Source organism: Dermacentor variabilis, chromosome 8, assembly GCF_050947875.1.
Source record: "Dermacentor variabilis isolate Ectoservices chromosome 8, ASM5094787v1, whole genome shotgun sequence".
NCBI classification, from domain to species: Eukaryota; Metazoa; Arthropoda; class Arachnida; order Ixodida; family Ixodidae; genus Dermacentor; species Dermacentor variabilis.
The window spans coordinates 19,451,546-19,474,385 of NC_134575.1; the positions used below are offsets into that span (position 1 = coordinate 19,451,546).

Genomic DNA, 22,840 nt, shown 5'->3' on the forward strand with positions numbered 1-22,840 from the left:
ATATGTTGTGGCATATGCCAGCCGTATGCTTACTAAAGCCGAGACCAATTACACCGTCACGGAAAAAGAATGTCTGGCGATCATCTGGGCGCTTACCAAGTTCCGGCCCTATTTGTATGGTCGCCAATTTGATGTCGTCACGGACCACCATGCACTATGCTGGCTGTCGTCATTGAAGGATCCCTCAGGCCGTCTCGCCCGCTGGGCGCTTCGCTTACAGGATTACGATATCCGCGTACTGTACCGCAACGGACGCCAGCATGCTGATGCTGACGCCCTCTCACGTTCTCCCTTGCCAGACGACAATGCCTGCTGCGCAATATCCCAGCTTGACGTCTCTTCCGTCGACATTGGGACCATCGCTTCTGAGCAGCGCAAGGACCCCTGGATTGCCTCCATCATAGACTGCCTTGCTGATCCGTCATCGCAGCCAACCACTCGTGCACTGCGCCGTCAAGCTCGCCATTTCGCCATTCGCGACGACCTGCTTCATCGACGCAATTACACCTCTGACGGCCGCCAGTGGTTATTAGTTGTACCTCGAACCCTGCGTTCTGAAATCTGCGCATCGTTCCACTCTGATCCACAGTGTGCGCATTCGGGACTTTTCAAAACCTACCAGCGCCTCCGACGACGCTACTACTGGCGAGGAATGTACAACTACATTCAAAAGTTTGTTCGTTCATGCCCCGACTGCCAGCGCCGAAAATCTCCACCCCACCTCTCGCCAGCTGGCCTGCAGCCTCTACCCTGCCCTACCCAACCGTTCGGGCGCGTTGGCATCGATTTGTATGGACCACTTCCCCTGACGTCGGCTGGTAACCGCTGGGCCATTGTGGCAGTAGATCACCTTACCCGATACGCTGAAACCGCCGCTCTCCCAGCAGCTACAGCGCGCGATGTTGCATCATTCCTGCTTCGCCGATTCATCCTGCGGCATGGTCCACCCCAAGAATTGCTCAGCGATCGCGGACGCGTCTTCCTGTCGGAGGTAGTTGAAGCGATTCTCAGAGTGCCACGTTGTTCATCGTACGACTACGGCGTACCACCCTCAAACGAATGGCCTCACAGAACGCTTCAACCGTACGCTCGGCGACATGCTTTCAATGTACGTTGCCTCCGACCACACGAACTGGGACGCCATTCTGCCATTCGTCACCTACGCGTATAATACCGCTACGCAGAGCACCACTGGATTTTCCCCCTATTTCTTGCTGTATGGTCGACACCCTTCGCACACCATCGACACCATTCTTCCGTACCGGCCCGATGCATCCGAGTACGTCCCTATTTCTGACACGGTCCGACATGCAGAAGAGTGCCGCGACCTCGCACGGGCCTTTACTTCCGATGATCAAGAGCGCCGGAGGAGCACTCGCGGTGACGCCACTGCCACGGTCACCTTCGATCCGGGAGCGCTCGTGTGGCTCTCAGTCCCTTTAACTGCTCATGGCCTCTCATCAAAACTGGTCCCTAAGTATGAAGGCCCTTATCGTGTTCTCGAACGCGCATCTCCTGTAAACTATGTCATCGAACCAGTTGAGCCATCTGAAGACATGCGCCGCCGTGGACGAGACATTGTCCATGTCGACCGTTTAAAGCCTTACTACGACCCGCTCATAGTGACGAGCTCTTAGGTCGCCGGACGGCTCCCTTCTCGCTCCCGGGGGGTGGTTGTAGCGAAGAGATTGTAGAAGAGACGCTAGTGGGTTCAGCGCTACTGGCTCTAAACGCTAGTGGGTCGAGCGCTCCTGCTCAGCAACGGCTCTCGTGCTTGGAAGCTGTGACTGCCCTGCCCGTCGACGTTGCGCTGCTCCCGAGCTCTGCCAAATAAACACCTTTAGAATATATATATATATATATATATATATATATATATATATATATATATATATATATATATAATAGCGCGCATTACCAAAGATGCTAATGTCCCGCTATTATTTGCAGTGTTACAAAGATAAGGTAAGGTAAAAATCACGCGCTTTAATTGCACAAAACGCGTGTTATGAAATAGCCGCTCGAATGAGCGAGAACGAGATTGACGGCGGCGTTCAGTGGCCCTCAGTCGCGGCCTCCGTGGGAGGTTTCTCGGGCGCTTCCGCCTTGGAAGAGCCTTGAGGCGCCTCGGGAGACTTGGCGGGCTCGGCCGCTGCCGCGGCAGCCTTCGGCGGGCTTTGGATTGGGTTGGATGGCGGTGACTCGGCCATCGACGAGTGCTCCCTGGAGAAGATGTCCAGGGGCGGCGGAACCTGTCCAGAAAGAGAAGGGGGGGAACAGTGAGCTTATCTTTACGAAGCCGTGGATGCCATTCCGCACATTGTTGAATTCAGCCATATTTATTTATTTATTTAACAATACCGCGGACCAACATTTTGGTCCAAGCTGGAGGGGCAAAAGAAACATAAAGTAAACCGTAGCAGCAAGAACAAGAAAACTTGCATTCGTTGCTTTAAACATTAATCAATGCGCTAAAAGGAACAGCCTGTCTGTGAAACAACAACAATAAGAGTACAATACGTTTGAACACTAAACACCAAACAGGTAATTTTCCAGTGTCGTAGGAAAATTCTCAGCTGCGAAAATTTCCTGAGTCAGTGAGTTCCAGCCTTGCCCAATATAGTCGAATGTAAAACCCGGTCGGTCCTGGTTGGGCCAGAAGACTGCTACGGCTTCTGTGATTGGAATAAATTGCCGCGTAACAGAATTTGATTAACATGGCAGAGTTTGACGAACATCACGAATAGCACACAGTGCCAGAATTGTTGCCCTGTGACAGCAGCCTGTAATCGATAGGGTGTTTAGTATGTTTCTGCAGTATATGTGAGACATGTGGTATATATAAATATATTTCTTGTCGTCGACTCGTAATCTATAGGCTGTTTGCAGACCGAAGTCGGCCAAGGTTGCAAAGTCTTCGGTCAATGGATTCCATAAGCCAGTACATGTGTATGCCTATAAACAATCTCTTAAAATTTTAGACGAATGACTAGACTATCGATGCTACTGTCTAAAGAGTCTTTCGTGAGTGTTATGTGCAAGCGATGCACTGAAACATTGTCCAGTCAAGCAGACGCTTAGGCTACTTGCGAGTATTCATCATTAATTGGCAACAGACGACGCTAGAGCAAGAACAGATAAAAAAAGGACGGGAACAGACAGGCGCTGCCCTCCTTTCTCATACAGAGCTAATTTTTCTCACGGCCAAGTCAGCACATTAGAATCCCAGTCAATCAAATAACAATCCAATTAAGCAATAAATGAAAAGAGACCGATGAATCAATCACCCGTTATGATAATCAATTACTCTTTCCATTTTCTCGTAGAGAAGCGACTTTTTTCATCGCCAAGAGAGATATACCATAAGGCTCAGCCAATCAATGATCAATGAATGGATGAATCAATTCATCTACCAGTCTGTTGTTTTTCCTAATAAAACATGGACTTTTGTCAAAGCCGAAATAGCACATTTTGAGCATAGTCAATATTTCGATGAACGAAGTGAATGAAAGAATGAATGAATGAATCAATGAATGAATGAATCAACGAATCAATCAATCAATCAATCAATCAATCAATCAATCAATCAATCAATCAATCAATCAATCAATCAATCAATCAATCAATCAATCAAACGCAATTGATCAATCACCTTGGGCGTTTCGTGCACGTAGCGCGTCGAGCGGTTCGAGCGCTGCGAGCTTTTGGAGCTGCTGGACGGCCGCCGGATCAAGAGCGCAGCAACCGCGGGCACCGACGCGCTCTTGTCCACCGCTTTGCCGCTGGCCGACGCTTGCGAGTGCTGCACCGAGCCACGCCTCGACGACGGCTTCGAGCCGGCTTTCGAGCCAGCTTTCGAGCCGGTCTTTGAGGCGGCGCTGCTCCTCCCTCCCTTGCCGTCCTCTTTCTCAGCCTTGTCGTTCTCCGGCGACTTTTTCGTCTCGGAGTGGCGTTGCTTCTTGGACTTGCCCGTGAGAACGCTCGTCTGCCTGCATGCAAACGAGCCACTTCTGTTCTAACTTCGTTGAGAGGGAGAAGTTCTTGGCAGAAATGGCACAAGACAGGACACGTAAGAATCGACGACGACGCAGACGCCGGTGTCGTGGCCCACTTTTACGCGTCATCGTGTTGTGTACCATTACCAAGACTAACAAGAACTGCTATATTCATGAAAAGTTCTGCTTTTGTTTTGCGGCACCGCATGAAAGATTGTCAAGCGTTCGAATTGTCGTGGTGGCGCGGACTCGATGAGGCAGATATTTACTATGTACTCGAAGAAAAATTTTCCGTGGCAGCGAAGGGAAAGCTACGGAGGCGAAGAGCAAGGTTTGCAGCGCTACGGAATATAGTCTCTAATTCGCATCAGTGTCACCTGGGCAATATGAAGCTAACACCTTACTTGCTACATTAGTTACAGGCGCAACCCCCTCTCCCTCCCTCTCTTAGCTAGGTATTCAATTTATATATGACTGGTGGTTTGTTCTCCGGCTTTCTGGCAAAAGTGAAACACTCGCGCGTGGCAACCTACCCTGCTACACGAATGCGACTCAAAACTGTTTCCTACAAAAAATTTACTACAGCGAATACCAGCTCTCGCCATCGTTCCGGTGCCAAACAAATGATGGTTTGTGCATGATCTTCGCGCTTGTGGCTTTAAACGTTCTTTTGACGTTAAGTATTGGGCTCTATCGTTGTGAATTTTCAAGCGCTCGTAGTTTTACAAGTACAGAAGGTCAACTAGCCCCCTCCGGCCACATGCATAGTCATTGCGCGTTGGGGCACTTATTGAGCCATATTTGGTTTTGGAAATGACTAATTATCAAAGCCATAAAGTTGTCTGAAGACCAAAAGGCGGATTTCAGGTAAGGCCATGCAGTGCAAATCATTCCCATGGTGATTGAGACGGCATACTTGTTGCTCGCGTAGAGACTAGAGTTAGCAATTCTATGAACATGCATTCGAAGCACCGCTGGAGCGGCAGCGCCGTCCCGGTATTGGCGATGCAAGCAAAGCTCTGCCAAAGCACACGTATGCTTGAGAAGGCCCACGTACAAACTGAAAAGACCAAACTGCAGCCACGCCTGCCGGCGCGCGGGAAGCTCGCGCCGGCGCATCTACGCATGCGCAGAAGATGCGGGACATGCTGAGCACGAGGTCGCGGGATCGAATCCCGGCCACGGCGGCCACATTTCGATGGGGGCGAAATGCGAAAACACCCGTGTACTTAGATTTAGGTGCACGTTAAAGAACCCCCAGTGGTCAAAATTTCCGGAGTCCTCCACTAAGGCGTGCCTCATAATCAGAAAGTGGTTTTGGCACGTAAAACCCCATAATTTTTAAGATGCGGGACAGATGATACGCGTCCTAGCGCGGCGCCAGCCCGGCAGCTCCAGATAGATATCGGTGCTTGGCTTCCTGACATTGTCATTCGTGTGGCTACGGATGTACGGCGAGGCACAATCAACACCCAGTCCGGCAGATTTATGTCATGCGAAAATGTGAGTCTTTACGTTTTGAGCTGATATAACGACTCATGAAATAAAACAGTCTTGTTTATCAATAATTCAGCATTTCAAAGCACTGTCAATAACAGAGTACAAAATAACTCAACTTCCTGAGTTACGTAACTATGATTATTCAGCCATGTTCCTACTGATACACGATACATCCGGTGTTGGTAAAATTATTGATAAACTCGACTAGAATTCTTCACCTGGCTTCAACTCAATTAACACTAAGTTCTTAAAAAAACACTTCTGCTAACAGCTTCATTATACTAACCAAAATTCTTCAACAGTCACTCAACACCGATTCTGTACCTCTTCATTGGAAGGCTAGGAAGGTGGTTCCGCTCCACAAATCTGGTAACAACAACTTCTCAACTATCACTACATCTCACTTACCAGTACTTGCTGCAAACTGCTACAACACATCGTATTCAAAACCTTTTTGATTTTCTTGAAGATAACGTATTTTTTTTTAACTACACAAGATAGCTTTAAGAAATCATACTCATGTGAGACTCAACTCGTATCTTTCAGTGATCAATTGCATCGAATTCTTGAATCTTCATCATGCGCTGACTGAAATTTTTGAGACTTCTCTAAAGCATTCGATTAAGTCTGTCACAAAATGTCATCCACAAAAAAACCCATATAAATATTGCATGATGCTAATCTTTTCGAATGGATCAAATGTTTTATTTTTAATCGGTCACAAGACGTTACTACTAACGGCTACAATTCACCGATGTGCTTTGTTGCCTGCGGAGTGCCCTAACGATCAGTTCTCGGCCCTTTGTTGTTCTTAATATATATTACCGACCTTACTTTTCAAGTAACTTCTAACATTCATCTCTTTGCTGATGATTGTCTTATCTTTATAGGTAATACTACAGATTGTAATACTAACCGTCTTCAATGTGACCTAGCTATAATATCTACCTGGCGCAATATATGGCTAATAGAATTAAATGTTAACAAGTGTAAAGCTATGCATGTATCTAGGACACCTAATTCCTCTCAGGTATGCTATTTAAATAACCTTCCTTCAGAACAGCTAAACGCTTACAAGTAATTAGGAATTCATGTCACATTCAACCTTATTTGGGCAACATAGATTAGTAATATAGTGAACAATGCTAATCGCGCTCTTCATTAATTAAGGTGAAACTTCTTTTATGGCTCCATGGTCTTTGGAATGGTTGCTTTATAAAACATTAATGCGCCCGAAATTAGAATATGCTACATCAGTCTTGGACCCTAATAACATTTATTTATTTTATTTACAAATACTGCTATCCCATGAATTCGGACATTGCAGGAGTGGTACAGAAGATTATACATAAACAATATTAGGAAAGTGCATGATTACAAATGCGAGTGTAATGCTTTACGAGGAAACAGTACAGTGTCATGAAAAAGATACATGATTTGGCAATTCTCGCACAAAATTATCAACAGACATTTCACGTAACGTGCCATCTAAGTCGTTCCACAATTCAACTGTGAAAGGAAAAAAAATGAAAATTTGTAGCTATCTAAAAGCGGCATAAACGGCACGATGTTAAGCGGGTTGGAAGAGCGCGTGACACGTGCTGAAGAACTGGCGAAAGAGAAGGGGGCGTCAACATAAATACGCTTGTTGATAATCCTGTGAAGTAGGATAATGCGATCACATGTTCGTCTGTGTTCAAGTGTGTCAAGTGATAACGTGCGGGCGTGAACTGTGGGAGAGAAGTGACGGTCGTGACGCTTATATATAAATCTTATTGCTTTTTTCTGCACATTTTCAAGTTTAATAATATCTTTGGCGGAGTGAGGCGACCAGACCGCCGAGGCATATTCAAGTACAGGCCTTACTAAAGATTTGTACGCCGTCAGCTTACAGTTTTTGGTTGCATCTTTTAATGTACGTTTTAAGAACCCGAGTTTCCTGAGTGCCTTGGAGCAAGTTAAATCTATATGCCTAGACCAATTCAAGTTTGAACAGAATGTTACACCTAGGTACTTAAACTCGTTTATGCGCGTTAGTTGATGTGTGTTGTTAGTGTACGAAAAACGAAAAGGATTTTTCTTGTTAGTGAATTACATCGAGACAGTTTTGCTAAAATTTAACCTCATCTGCCATTTGTTGCTCCATGGCAGATGAAGTTAATTAACACATTAGAATTAGTTCAGAATAACACTTCTCATTTTTTTCTTCAGTTTAAAACAGAACTGCCAGCTAACAGCCAGGAAAACTAGGCTTTCTCTTCCATCTCTCCCAGTTCGGCATAAAATTTCCTGTTCATTATTATTTCGCAATATTTTTCACCAAACAACGTTGCGTGAAGCATTCATTCATTCTTCACGCTATGCATCCCGTCGCATCGAACATCCTTACAAGGTTCAAGTCCCTTCTTGCAGCACAAATGGATTTTCCCATTCATTCGTACCTCGGACGTCGCTAGAGTGGAACCACCTTCGCGCAAACATTGTATCCCTCCGCGATAGTTCCTTGCTTCGTGATGCCTTAGACAACATTGCTTTCTAGAATGTGGTTTCATGTGCTTGTATATCTTGTACTTTTTTGTAATAGCTTCTTCTTTCCCCTACTCGTTGCATTCGTACCGAATTATTTGTCAAATTGTACGTTTTATGTCGTGTTTTCTTCTCATGTAATACTTCTGATATTAGCTGTAATCCACTCCCCTCTGTAGAGCCTTGACAGGCCTTCGGGGTATAATAAATGAAATGAAAACGATGCCTGTCAAAACAACTAGGATGAGCCATATGAGCGGGCGCTGCTGGCGCGCGTCTCTTGTACGTTCAAACCGCCATTCCTCGCGAGGCGCGGCTGACGCAAGGGGCACTGGCGCGGGCTTTCGCGCGCCGGCAGGCGTACGTGTAGTTAAGACCATAATAGCTTCCAAGGCGCTTGTTTCCGCGGCGTAACAATAGTTGGTCCGCAAGCTGCGTCATGCCAACATTTCGCGGCGACGTAGTCAACACCGTCTGAAGAGGTTCAAGGCAGCGCCCGACCTTGCTATTGCTTTCAATGCCTGGCAGTTCGCGTGAAATTGCCCCATTTGTTTTGTAGGAATCTACGAGGCAATAAACGGCTGTCAAACAGTGCCGGGCTACATGGTACAGTACGGCATGCAGAGAATCTTCTCCTGCAGAGTCACCTTGGCTGACACAGAAACCGTCGGGAAGACGGGACTGTGGGTTAGTTGACTTTGATAATTTTGAACGTTTTGCAGCGCAAAGAAAGGGCAGACGAACCAAGAAGGTGGCGCGCACGGCTGCTGAACTGAGGTTGCTCATCTATATCCGATATATACTGGGTGTTTTTTTTGGGACTATACAGAATCTTTACAAAAATCGCCTGTGGCAGATGCGCAATGCTGGTCCCTGAGCTGGATTAAACAAAGAGGCCGAAATTACCTGCACCAGAAATTGAAATGCATGAGCCTTTTTAACTAATTAAATTACGGCATATAGGGCAATTTACGAATTGTAGCCGGCGAGTTCGGAAGGTGTATCCACTTGAAACGAATTTTCGGCATGAAACACGTTGCGAGATATTCATTCCCCATAGTCTGCGATGAGATGCATTGGCAGTCCAGTTACATTTGAGCTTCAGGGCATAAACGGTGTTTTGTTTAAAAAGTAAGCGGGACAACATTGCATTTTTACAGATAGTTTTAGGATGTACATCTTGAAAGCGGTGCCAATCTCAAAATTAGTTGCAAGTGAATATGCCTTGGAAACACAACGGCTGCAGTTCGTAAATTTTAATGTGTGCCTTAAAGAAGGGCTGAAAACTTTGATTAGGGATTTTTCTTAATTTATTTATGCATTTCCATTTATTGTGCAAGTAATGCCTGCCTTTTGTAGCAATCCTGTTCAAGGATAATTATTGTACTGTCTGCCAAAGGCAGCTTCCTATAATTATGTCAATTTTTCAAAAAAGAATCTAGTATATCATGTACTTGCAAAAAAAAAAAAGATTGGAGGGCGCTTAAGCGTTGCCTTTGAGTGTGGAACGCGATAACATTCAGAGACCCCTGGCTGCTCCTCACGCTTTCGGCCAACTGCAGCTTATGTAACCCTAAGGTTTACTGGGAAACGCTCGCGGTGAAAGCTATGCATGAAGGCGTGCTTTCTGGCAGAAACACGGCCTCTTGCGTGGGCCGATCCCGGAGGTTGTACACAGGCGTGCCAAAAACACAACATTGTTTTCTGGTTTTTGTTAGTTTCGCACTTTTAAGTCTGAAAAGATTTACATAAAAGCATGCGCTGTCGATGTTTTCTTTTACGACATTTGTTTGTGAGCTGTCACTTTCAAAATTTCGAGGAATAACCTTGATGAGAATGAGCGAAACGAGAACTAGGTAAAAGCTGGAGCCAACATTTCGACAAGTGAACTCGTCTTTTTCAAGGCCACGTATGCTCTCCTCGGCACACTATATGCAGTTGCGGTTCTATCTAAAGGAGACACGGTAAAGTCGCGTGGATGAGGCAACGACCGAGTGTGCGTTAGCAGAGAGGGCGTAGAATTGGAAAGAAAGGTGTGCTACTCAACATCGGTGGAGGAATGTAAGAGCAACTTTAGGGATGGAAATGTCGAAATATAACCCGAATATATCGCGTGTTCTATAGCAAGGCTTGGCATATACATATACCTAAATATATACGTAAATTTTCTGTAACAGACAACGCCGCCGACGCGACAGCGGATTTTCGGCGACACGGGGCCCTTAACACTGTCGCACTAAAACCTAGTTGAAAGTTCAGTGCGAGGTTGTGCCGCCTTCTTGCCTTGTCCGTGATTGTTTGGCGCTGCAAGAAGTTCAAAATAGAACAGAAAGTAGTCTGAGATTATAGTGCCGTGCAAAGATACGGCATCGTGTGCTACAACGCGAAATGTGCAGGGTCATACAAGAAGTTACCTGGAATCGCCGGGTGAAGATGCACAAGGCGCGGCCGACTGCTCCTTGGATTCGGATTTGGCTTTGTGGTTTCGTTCCGCCCCGCCTGGTGGTGAGGACAGGTCGGTTTCTGTGGCAGCCTTCGAGAAACACAAATTCGGTAGCACGATAACGGTTAGAATACCGTTGAATGGAATTTTAACATTGCTTACGATTTCTCTCGCGCCGCTCTTGAAGCGCTCGGCACACAGGGCACGGGAATTCGACTTCAGCTTTTGTCCACTTGTGGGCCTTCTAACTGTGCAGGCTCCTTTGCACGAAAGCGGGTTTAGAATGAACAATGATTTTCTGAGGTATATATACACTGTCAAAACGAGATGCGCCCAAATTCGACGGGTCAAAACTGCATAAAGTAGGCTGCGCTTGTTGATCTGACACCCACACCCTTGTCTTGAAAAGGCTGATTATAAGTGAATGGCGTGACAATTTCTAACCTAAACGTTTTGTTTTCAAGAGTGATTTAACAATACCTGCGAAGACGTGTCGTATACAGGACATTAAGCCTTAACATTACGAAAAGAAAGGCAAACTCAACAAAGTGCACAATCAGTAACAAGGACAAGCCGTAAAGTTCAGCAACTGTGAACTACGTGGTATTCTTCAAACTATGCATATGCGCTGACGTTGGTGGCAGTTGTCCGGTGAGTATCTTGAAGAAAGGAATATGCCTGTGTTTATTTGAGAGCAGGGTGCTATAGAAACATATTGAAATATTTTCGGCAAAGATTCGTGCATATTTGGGTGGCAGGAAACGCTTTCGATCTACGGGATTGCCACAACAGACAACTAGTCGCGACTGCTGATTCACAAGTGGCACTCATGTCAGTTTCTTTGCGAGTTCAAGATGTTACCGAATCTTATGCCGTGTTACGTTAGTCGCGCGCGTCAAATTAACGCATCATTGTTGCATTTAATTGCACATGGTAGCATTAACTAAGGCAGTATATGTGCTTGAGTAAAGTGTATCGACATGTTGTGGAAGAAATTGCAAGACCGGGTCAGCTTGGCTTTACACCGATTCCTTTAGAGTGCGGCATGCAATACGCGATGCAGATCTTCAAGACAAAGCATGTGCTCCAATTTTGGCCAGCACAGAATAAAATATTATTTGACGGCTATAAGAAGACAACTTCGTGCCCATGTAATGGAGAACATTGGGAAAACGTCTCTGCCACTTGATGCTTCCTCGCTTCGAGAAGAAAAAAAAGCTAAGAAAAGCACATATCATTGTGTCTTAGTCCTTCTCCTGCGAAAAAAATTATGAAAACAAGCAGTGTACCTGGCATTAAACACTTAATCCTGGCTACGTTTTCCTGTGCGCAGACGACTTTCTTTACGAGTGTCCAAGCATTATGCTCAGTCGCCATCTTTTGTGACAGCTAAGGTAAGCTACATCACATTGTACTTCACTGCTGTTCTCATGAAGCCGGCTCTTTTGCTGGCTTCGTCATAACTGCAACCAAACTCAGCATAGCTGATATTCGCTGAGCTGTCTGTTTAGCCATCTGCGGCAAGTATTGGAACACATACAATGCGTCACGGGAACATTGCTGGTTGAAGTGATCAGGAGTGAGCGAACTAGCGAAGATACAGCTTGCAGCCAATGGCTTGACAAGGGGACTTGCATTCGCCAAGCCATGAGGTACTGAAGTCTTCTTGTGGCAATTGTACCTGCAGGCTGTGGCTTCCTTGTTCGTCAACTGTTTATCAAGGCGCAGATGGGTTTTACGTCTCGCATGTTCATTGGGAACTAAAATGATCGAAAGGGCAGTGACACTCGGATGCGCTGAAGCTAAAGGTTTTCGCTTAACAGTGCACTGAAATTGCATCGCCTGATTGGTTTAATTTTCCGTATTGAACGTAAGCGTTGCTTTAGCTTAAAAGGCTCTGCTGAAACGTTTTTACAACGAATGCCTATCTATTTCATGATTACTCACGTTTTGAGGAGTATGGCTGCGTGTATTAAATCATACTCAAAGGAAAAAAAAAGAAAAAAAAAGCTCGCGTTTACCAGCATTGCAACGCTAGCTTGAATACGCTGAAGTGGACATTTTACCACAAAGCTCATTCCATAGCTTGCAAGGACCTGCACATATTGGTAAACCTGGTGGCGAAATCACCTCTGAAATCGTCGGTGTGGCGTGCTGCTTCAGATTGAAGATCTCGGACATCCATTATGCGTATTGAGTCGTACTGCTCTCACTGGGTGCCATTGCAACGTTGCATGCTAGTTAGTCGAGTAGGAAGGTGTTCATTCCACAGCCTGCCGTAGTCGCAGTCACATTAAAGAACTCGCAACAAGCCAAAACGCGATCGAGCAAAGGCAAGAAGATCGGGCAACTTTTGAAATACTTATATGACTTATCGACTGACGTTTTCGGGTTTTCAACCTTGTACTACAGTCTAAGAGCAGAGACAGCATTGGCAGTTTGTTCGTGGATGTGCACCTGCTCGCGCCGCATTTAGGTACCTTTCGTGATTTCGTGTATCCGAACTCTAAAAACAGTAGCATTTAGTAAAGTGCACATTTTGACACCTGCATGAACATGTGCAAGCGGTGCGATTCAGCGTAAAAAACAACAAAGACTACGTAACTTGAAGGCTCATATTGGCATTATTTAGAGGAAATTATTATTTATTGCAAAGATTGTATATAACACATGAAATTGGCGTTGTTTCACCAAAACGGCGAAGAAGTGACATCAATAGCAAAGTATTTTCTGACAAAATATCATGTATTGCACTATCGCACTTCAACAGAAAGTCGATTGAAGTCTATAAAACTCAGTGGATTCAAGAAAACTTCTATAACGACTTTTCTGAGAGTTGGGATATACAGGAAGTGAGTCTCGGAATTTTATGAGCCGTATAGATTACAGAAAACGTTTGTTCGCTTGCTAACTAAATAAGCGTGGTGTGACACGTTCTAAACAACACGTGAACAGAGTTCACTCAAGGACTGCGAACACTTGCGCTCATAACGCTGGAGAGATCAAAGGTTTCGGCACCGGGGAGGCATGCGTTCATGTCGCAACGCGGACGTTACGTATTGCGGCTCCCTTCCCATCCTCAACTATGTCGCGCCTCCAAAACTTTGTAAGACCCCGACCTGCAACACTGGGCGCGCGGCAACGCAGCCCGCACGAAGCCACCAGCCTTCTCGGCCCGCTCTTGCATGTCCCCACTACGCCCCGGTACCCCACGTTACCGGCTCCAGGCCACGTGATCTGAAAGGCACGGCGGGCAAGGCGCGCAAGCGCCGTCGCACCCGGGACAACATGGCAGCGCTGACTGCAATGGCACTAATGTAGCTCGTGTGTCAGCACAATAGCTCTGAACAAAAGCGTGCGAAGGGAACGGTATTGAAAATTATAGTGTTTCTTGTGGGCATGCAGAGTGAATGCATCGGAATGCGCAGCACGCGAACTCTAAGATAACGTTAAATATTTAAAAAAGCTTTACTTTCCATTTCTTTGTCACAAGAGAACTAGGTGGCACTGTATTTGTCATTAAGGGCTTCGCAAACGCGTTCGCGCAGTCTGACTTACAGTCGTGGTCGGCGCTTGGGAATCGGCCAGCCGCGGCCCTTCCCCGACGCTCGACCCCTTGTGGCCCTTGATGGCGTCATGCGCGTCCGCGCCGGGTACCTGCAGCACGCTTCCCTTGTGGCTGGCGCCCGTGCCCGACACCGAGTCGGCCATGCTGCCCGGCTTGGCGCTCGGCTCGACCGTCATGGTCTCCTGGTCACGCATCTGTCGGTCCCGACGCAACCGGCGCAGCAGCACCCACACGAGCACGGCGACCAGTGCGACGCAGATGGTGAACAGCGCGAAGGAGAGGACGTTGTGGAACGCGTCATCGTCCCAGACCGTCATGGTGGCAACCTGGCTCAGTGCGCGTTTCAAACGACCGTCTCGCGGAGGGCCCACGATGCGCAGATGACCCGACTAACTGTAGTCTTCAACGCTACGCGGAAGAGCAGGCTTCGCAGTGCCACGCGCACGGCTCGGGCACTTCTTCTTTCGTAGGCCTAAAGATACGCACCCGCGCCCCTCCTATGCGGCGCCATTCGAATGCGGCTGATAACAACGACGACGATTCCTAGACTGCGGCACATACCAGCAACGGGCGATTTAACAACGACCGAACTTTACCTTTAAAATGAAATTTAAAGTATTAGGCAGAAGGCCAGTTCACGATGACTGTCCACGGGGATGCGATTAGCACTGAAGCTGTATAGAGACACAATGTATTGACCCAGTCGAAACGCCTGGCGTAGAGGCGTCATCCTTCCGGCTTCCCTGCGAACACTCTAGCGCCATCTAGCAGCAGCGCCGCAAAGCCTGCGCGGGGACTCCGAAATGCATGGCGCCTCGGCGCATGCGCTGAGAAACGCGTCGTGCGGCAGTTGGGATCCTCCCTAGCGGCTTCTGTGAACGCTGCGCTACCTAGTGCGCTGCCGGAAAATCCGCGCGTGGCCTCCGCAAACGATATTCGCGGCGCGTCGGTGCGTACGAATGCTGACAATTGCTCCCATTTTGCCCATAAACACAGCTGCAAATCGTAAGCGACCGAAGTTGGCGAGATGCGCCAACTTAGGTCAAAATCAAAATTAGGCCAAAATAAGAATTTATTTAAATCAAAATAAAATTTTATTTTTATTCGTTCGTTACTGCAATGTTAGCTGTATTCGTGCAACAATATTACCTATAACCGGCAATTTAAAGGTGGTATGAGATTGGTGACTGTTGAGTATCCGCTGTATTAAGACTGGGAGAGACACGAGCTTACAGATGTTGAAAAGCGGGCTGTTGTCCAAGAAAGTTAAAGTTCCACGTCGAGGAGCTACCGGATCAAGACGGGAGGGAATTGCTACAGTACTACCTATAAGGAAACCTGACGCCACCATTCATGGAAGTTTTCCGGCGGACGCTGTGACTTGAATACATCTTGAATAATGGTTTGCTTCTGTATATCAGAAGTAAACGAACATAACGAACGTGTGAGTCTCACGAAGAAGTAGTGCACACACACTAGTAATTTCTCCAAATTTATTTGCTAACTAGTGACGCTTTTAAAATCTTTAGGTACTAACTCAAAACTACGTTGAGACTAATTATGCTTCAATAACAAACCCTTTGAATGTCTTGCAATAGCAATGCCCTACAAGCTGTTGCATTATACGGAATAGGTAAATGTGACAGGCTGAACAATTTTTACAAACGCGTCTTCTGTGTGCATTGGTTCTCCGAATAAGGTCCCAACCGAAAGCCTCCACTTCCCGGCATTCCTATGTACATAGCAGCGTCACAGCGCCATCTTCTGAGTGTTTCGCAAACAGCAAAATAGACTGATGCTTCAGAGTGACTCATACAGTTGTCTGGTCGGTACCGAGAAGACCCTATTGAATAAAATGTACAGTTGATGCATCATAGCATTCTCTGCTCAATCTAACGCAGATTATGGTAGATGGCATATAAAATTTATCCGCCAGAGCATTGTCTGTTCAATCTAGAGCAGAGTGTAGCTGATGACACAGGAGATTGATGGGTCATAGTGTTGTCGGCTTCATCTCAAGCGGGGCCTAGCAGACAGCATATAAAACTGATGCGTCAGTGCTTGCTCAATCTCGAGCAGACTACGGCAGATGACGTATAATATTGATGCGTCCGAGCATTGTCTGCTCAATCTCAAGCAAAGTTTAGCAGATGGAACATAAACTGATGCGCCAGAGCGTCGTTTGCTCACTGCCTAGCTTAACCGCACAACAGGTTGCTTTGAAGGAACAACGAAGGTCTTCCGGATTCATGCCGCAATGCAAAGCCTTGGTGAAAACCTAATACGAGATTTCAAATATTTTAAATTTTACATGTACAGATGCTTCGATTTTGCTGAGATCTCACAGCAAGATCACATTTTATGGCACTGATCATTCAATGCAAGAAATTCACACTGCTATTTGCATGGTTCGGCAAGGAAAAAATAAAAAACTGTCTTCGTTCCCTTGTGCCTCCTGTGGTGTCCACGCCACGCCTACCAGCGAGTTATGAGAATCAGTGTCAAGTGAAGAAACGTTCAAGTTGACGTCGAACTTTAAGAGTTGAGTGTCGAGTGGATGAACAGAGGCCAGTCGGAAGAGCAACCCCGCAGGTTCCGCTTAGGTGCCGCTAGGTTGTGAAGCAGACCACAGGCGATACTTAAAACAAATCAGAGTTCACTGATTTCTCCGCCTCTGAATTTATTTATTGCAACCATAGCACGTGGTCACAGCTTGTATAGCCGCTCTCTCAAGAACAGCCTCTGCTATGGAATCGGCACAATGTCGTCCTCGTCTACTAGAGTATTGCCTCTAGGATCCTCCGAAATACATGCGTAGACACCATGTCTTTCAGAGTCGGCTTGCTTCACAAAACCTTGCATAAATTACCAAGCGCAAATGCTCCTACGTAGCTCAAAACATAAGCACGAGATTTTGCAAAGAACCACTGAGAGCTTCCTAGTGTTTCAGCATCCCTGGCACACGTTTTACTGCGCCAAAGGCTATACAGGCCGAGTAAAATAAACGTGTTCAGAGGACGGGGGCAGGGGAGGAGTGGTCACCTAGATTTCTAAACGACAAAAAATGAAACGTTTGTGGTGGTATAACTATTTATTGATAATTCTTGAGAGAATGTCATAGAAAAACATGGCATCAATACATGAAACAGTGATCAACTGTTTCAGCTACCAGACCGAAGCGGCAATTTGTCAACTACGACCGAAGAAAGCATATTTCCTCAAACATAGTTTTGGCAAAAGCAGGCGTGGAATGTAACCTAAAAAATGTTCTCACCCCATCAATGCGAATTGAGCTCGAGAAACACAACTATACCGTATATCCTTACTAGATTATTGCATTTACTTGCCTGAAATTCAAATGCATGTGTCGAAGTTAGCTTCACTTGTTGTAGGGCTTTGGGTTTTCTGCTAGACTGTGTTTTTATTCCCAAGTTCGTTTTGAAGAAAATAAAGAAAGGCTACGAGGTACCGGAGTGGTTCGCGCACCCACCGGCCCTTCATCAAGTTAGCAGACTCATAAAAGTAATTTTGTGCAGTTTCCACCGTGAGCCTTGGCCCGTGGGTGCATGCATTTGTTAATAGACGATGTCGACCAGAACAACAAAAATGACCGTTACATCCCCTCTACTACTGTTCATTCTTGCTTATTCGTGCCTCGTTGCGCACACGGGAGGAAACATATTTGACAAGTAACGTCTAGGAATCTTAGAGTAAAGTTCTAAATTGATGAAATGTGTTTCTTTGGGAGTGTCTTCTCTTAGAAACAGCCCCAGAGATGCTTGCTCAGCCATCGAATTAATTACGTATGCTTGGAGGCCACTTGTTAAATTTTCGGTACTTTACGTTATTTTTCATTCCTTTATTTCCTGCCAATATGTATGTCGTTTTAAAGTCAGTATTAAATGCCTTTTTCTATTTTCACCCGAATCTCGGCCGATCCCCCACAAAGGGTACGAACAATCACAAGAGACAAAACTGTTGAACAAAGAAGATTCGCCGCTGGGGGCAGAAGCTCGATGCCGAGGGACTGCATCGAGGCCAATGCTGCTCAATGTTTTGTTTTACTTCGTCGGTTTGTTATGGTGAAGCTGATGATAAAAAAAAGTGGTCTGGTGACTGCGACGAATATAAATTGAAGTATGGAGGGACCCGGTAAGCCCACGAGGTAGAAGTATTGCTCAGTCGCGCTACATTTATGTGCGGTAATGCGAGAGGAGATTATGCAAAAAAACAAATAAAGCTGGCGAAAAAGCTCCAGCATTTTCGCGCGATTGTGCAGTAGCGTTCATACAGTGGGCTTCAGTTTCTGGCCGATCGGTCACCAGCCGTCGAAGAAACAAAGATTCGTTCTACTTCGGTTGCAAGAGCGCCTGCAACAATGCGCAAGGAACGGTGTCTCGCCAGTTTTTAAAAATGACAACGTAATAATAACGAAAAAAAACGCATACCTTGAATTCAGCAGGCTACTGCTCAGGGACAGGTTTAGAAACTATCGTTTTCTCAATATATTTAAAATCGGGCCCGCATTGTGATAGCTTAAATGATACTGCATATTATCAGCCTAGCTTCTGAGTCCCCTGTTCTCTGGTTTGAATTGACCGTGGATTCTATTTTCTCGCGATATAGGTGTGGTAGGACGTTTCTCTTTTCATTTTATTCGCGAAGCAACGAATGTACGTGTTGAGAAACTAGGAACAATTGTAGAAATCATATCAGAAATCTTATGCGAGATGCCCCGAATAACAAGAAACTGTGGGGTGTATAACGCCACGAATGGTAAGGTATACTGAAATTGAAATTTACTGCGTACACAATATAAGTACATTTAGGCATGAAATATATACAGAAAAAGCCTCATGGTCAATGACTGTAAGGGCGAGACCTCCTGTTAACACTTATAAGAGGAAAATAAGATATGTAATTACAGCAAACGGGAAATTGGTGCATACATGATTAAAGTAAGAGCATCAATACGTAATAGTACGTAATAACGGGAGTGTGAGAAAAAGCCATATAGATACAAGTAAAAGCACAAGAGTACAGTCGGCTCTGGCAGCCTACAGTATGCGGATTTTACAGAAAGATAATCTAAACTTCCTTGCAGCTCAAACGTATAGATATAGCACATATGCTTATTGTTGTGTTGATGGTACGCACTAGTACAATTACAAAAATAAATTCTAAACTGTGTGTCCATATTTCACGGAAATTCAGTTTCTTTTCAGGGATCCCTGAATGAATCTTGAAAATAAGTGTAGGTTGAAAGTGAATAGGAAGAAAGCTAGCATTTTTTTCAATATATGCACAGAGAACGTAAAACTAAATGTCAATCTCTATTAAATGAGTGTCTGATATTTACTCACAAGATAATGTCTGAAATTGAAGCGATCATATCTGTTAAAGTTTCGTTAAAGAAACAGCCAAAATTTTACATTTATACTTGCAAATTGTTCACAATGCAGGTGAACTTACTAACCATAATATTGCTGCATTTGTTCCTAGGCGTGTTGCAATTACAGTCTTCGTCTTTCACTAACATTCAAACTGAAATTCCATGAATTTGTACATTTTCGCCAATACTATTCCTGCCTGTATCTGACAGTCATATGCTTAAATGCGGCCAATCTCCATTTTGTTGGCACTATGCTGTTTGACTATAGAAGAAGGTTCCTCTAAAATATGCACCGGGAGCATATGCTCCTCTGGACCCAGTTTTCCCAGCTGTAAAATCTAACTACGGCAGACGGGCTACAATCAGTCTCAAATGAATCAACATTTATTTACATATTTGAAAATGAAACATCTATTTTTCTGTAATACATATATGCAAACACCTCCCTATTCAGTTTCGCGCTAGAAAGGCAGCAAAAAAAAAGGCGATGCTTTATTTATGAATAAAGTTATTTGAACATTTAGGTGGGAACGTCAGGGGCTGGAAAATGAAGTTCCTTTTTTTCAATTGTTTTTCAACACTGACTCGTTATTGCCGTCCACTTTTAAAGGGAACGCTCTTATGCATGCTCTCACTGTGTGGGTTCTCTAGCTTCGAGGGGCGACGGAAGCGTTGCCAACACACTGCACAGATGTGTAGAAAAAAAAAACGCTGGTGCTACCAGCCAGCGATTCATCTGTTGCTAAGCTGGATGATTGTGCACTGACTCGAGCGAGAAATTCCAGGAAAGCAAGGTTCTGTTTCCGTGTAAGAACCAAATAACTCGCGAACTAGTTGAAGCATACAACATGCATAAAGACCCCGCTTTGTGTGTAAGACAAACGTCTGTCACCTTGCACAACCCACAAGTATAATGCATGAGTGGCATGATTTGATCTTGGATCCTCCGTGTGCCCTTGTGGGCGTGTATACTTTGTCGTCGGTGTAATATAATGTGTAGCGGGGCGAGAGTATCCGAATTCTCCCAGTCTTTGTCTTTCGTTCTTTTCACCTTGACAGGATTCGAAGATGGGCGAAATTCACACGCGCACAACAGCCCAGCGTTTCATTTAATGATGGATATCAAAGTACAAAGTTTGCTCTAATCTATAGCATCATATATTTTAGCGCGTCTCCAGGAGGCTGCGGGGTAGCTTTAAATGCGAAAGTACGGGTTCTGCGCAGCAAAACGCTGTGCGTGGAACGGATTCCGGTAGTACGGGTTCGCGCGGTAGGGGTCAAAGGTGGTCGGATGCTCCTGGCCGGAAAACTGGTGCGTCCATCTTGGATAGGTCAGGCCATCGGGGAACTCCGCGTAGCCTGGGACGCCAAAAGAGTGAGCGAAAGGCCTACGATAGTCGCGTCCCCTAAAGCCATGCAGACGTTCGTGATAGTCTCCGTAGTCGATTCCGTATCGGCTCATGCGGGACTGACCGCCGTAGCGTGGGAACCCGTAGTCGCCGCCGAAGTGGGCACCATCCAGAACGCTGTCCGTGGTTGTAGGCGCGCCTGATTGGACGTGGTCCATTCCTGCAGAAGTTTGTGAAAACAACGCGTGGTGAGCAGTTATGGGAAAAAAAATGTTAAGGAAGTTGCAAATGCGGCATTTTTTAAATACTATTAAGCGCTTTTTAAGGAAAGGACTACAGAGTGGTAACAGGGCGGGGGGAACGCTGGTCTTCGAATGATTTCACTTCAAAGGAAAGTTATAAAAGGTGTGTCTACACAGTTATATTGATCAGATAGTTATTGTCAAACATAAGTAAAGTGTACTTGTTGGGAAAGTCTCTGTTACGTTTTTAAGAAAAAAAAAAGGCAGTTTCGCCCATATAGGGAGATGCATTGAAAGCGATGGAAACTTAAGCGTCTCGCTTAAGCTTCTCAGAGGGTGTTCCAACAATGCATCACGTTACATGTTAGCGCGAGGCAGCACGTAAAGCGACTGCTGCTGTGCAGCAGAAGCAGTTCCCCGGCAGCTGTCTGCCACTGTCTGCAACCACTGTCTGCCTGTAGGCCTTATTCTGTGTTCACGCTGGCCACGCATCAACCTATTTGGGTCGCAACGAACAAGACGACAATTGTTCAGCAATGAGGAATGAATTAAGAGTACCTGACAGCAAGTGACAGGCGGGGGGAGGGGGGGCTGTTCGTTTTACGTAGAAGATGGTTTTTGTAGTTTTAGAACAGGATTTTTGTTGCCTTCAAGATAAAGGACAGCTGAAATTATTAGTTACTGTCGGAGCAGTGTTTAGAAGCGTTTGACCCTGTAAGACGTCATGCTTAGCCATTATCATTATTGCAGAAAAGCTGCGCTCAGCTTCCCGACCGTCTTGTCCAACGGTGACATCTGCTGCAGAGGATTCCTTCGCGCAGAGCTTCAGGTCAGCACAGCCTCATTTGAACCAACAAACGTTCGTATGTATGATCACTGCTTTTATTCGTCTCAGTCAGTTGGGAAAGGAGCCTCAGAGCAAAAATTAGCAGCCAGTAGCGGTCCATAAAGCAGACGCAAACTGATACCAAACAGTGACAGCGCACATGCACGGTGTACATCGGCATATAGTCACAAATACATACTTTGATTAAAATATAGCTTGAGGAAAACTAAAGGCTAAATTTATATTTTACTGGTCGCTTATACTCATTTGATTTAGTGGGCAATATAGATTGTAGGCTGCTGAAACATTCCTGATATATCCCGAGTCAAATTCCATATATACATAGCCGGTGGACTATTCGAGCGACAGAATGGGGGCCAAGAGAAGGGAAGCGCAGTCGTGGACGACATAAAACTAGGTGGAGTGATATAATTAGGAAACTTTCATGGAGCAAGTTTGAATCAGCTGGCGCAAGAGGGGAGTAATTGGAGATTGCAGTGAGAGACCTTCGCCCTGCAGTGGACATACAGATAGGCTCATGATGATGTTAATGATAATAATGCAAAACCACTGCAGTGCAGCCGTTGACGACCCACGGTAGCGTAAGGAACATTGGAACATGAAAGGTACGTAATACGCACACATGACGGGAAGAATACCAGTAGGACGTTAAAAACAATAGGAAACAACGAGAAAAATTCAGACATTTCCAACATTCGACAAACAATGTTAATACGTACTTTTATTAAAATATAGCATGAGATAATTAGAGGCTAAATTTATATATTGTGGGTGACATTATACTTATTTGAATTAGTAGGCAGTATAGATTGCAGGCTGCTGAAACATTCCATATCCCGAGTCAAATTCCATACGTGTAAGCCTTGCAGGAATTTATGATTTATTTGCAAGAAGAGTGCTAGATTTGCGCAGAGTTGACGGGTTAGTCATGCGACGACTCTTTTCCACAGTATTCGTCTGTTGGCCTAGCCGGAACTG

The 22,840-nt window shown here is 45.5% G+C and overlaps 1 protein-coding gene across 3 annotated transcripts in view; it reads right to left on the bottom strand.

The window, feature by feature from the left end:
- Positions 1–1,966: 1,966 nt before the first annotated feature.
- LOC142589765 (uncharacterized) overlaps positions 1,967–22,840 on the bottom strand; it is a 34,498-nt gene continuing 13,624 nt past the window's right edge. For all 3 annotated transcript variants that reach the window (XM_075701346.1, XM_075701345.1, XM_075701344.1), the window contains 4 exons: positions 14,023–20,993; positions 10,436–10,554; positions 3,653–3,989; positions 1,967–2,252 (listed from right to left, as the gene is read on the bottom strand). In XM_075701346.1, the coding sequence (XP_075557461.1) occupies positions 2,055–2,252; positions 3,653–3,989; positions 10,436–10,554; positions 14,023–14,349 (981 nt within the window). In that variant the 5' untranslated portion in view covers positions 14,350–20,993 and the 3' untranslated portion in view covers positions 1,967–2,054. The remainder of the gene's footprint in view (positions 2,253–3,652; positions 3,990–10,435; positions 10,555–14,022; positions 20,994–22,840) is intronic.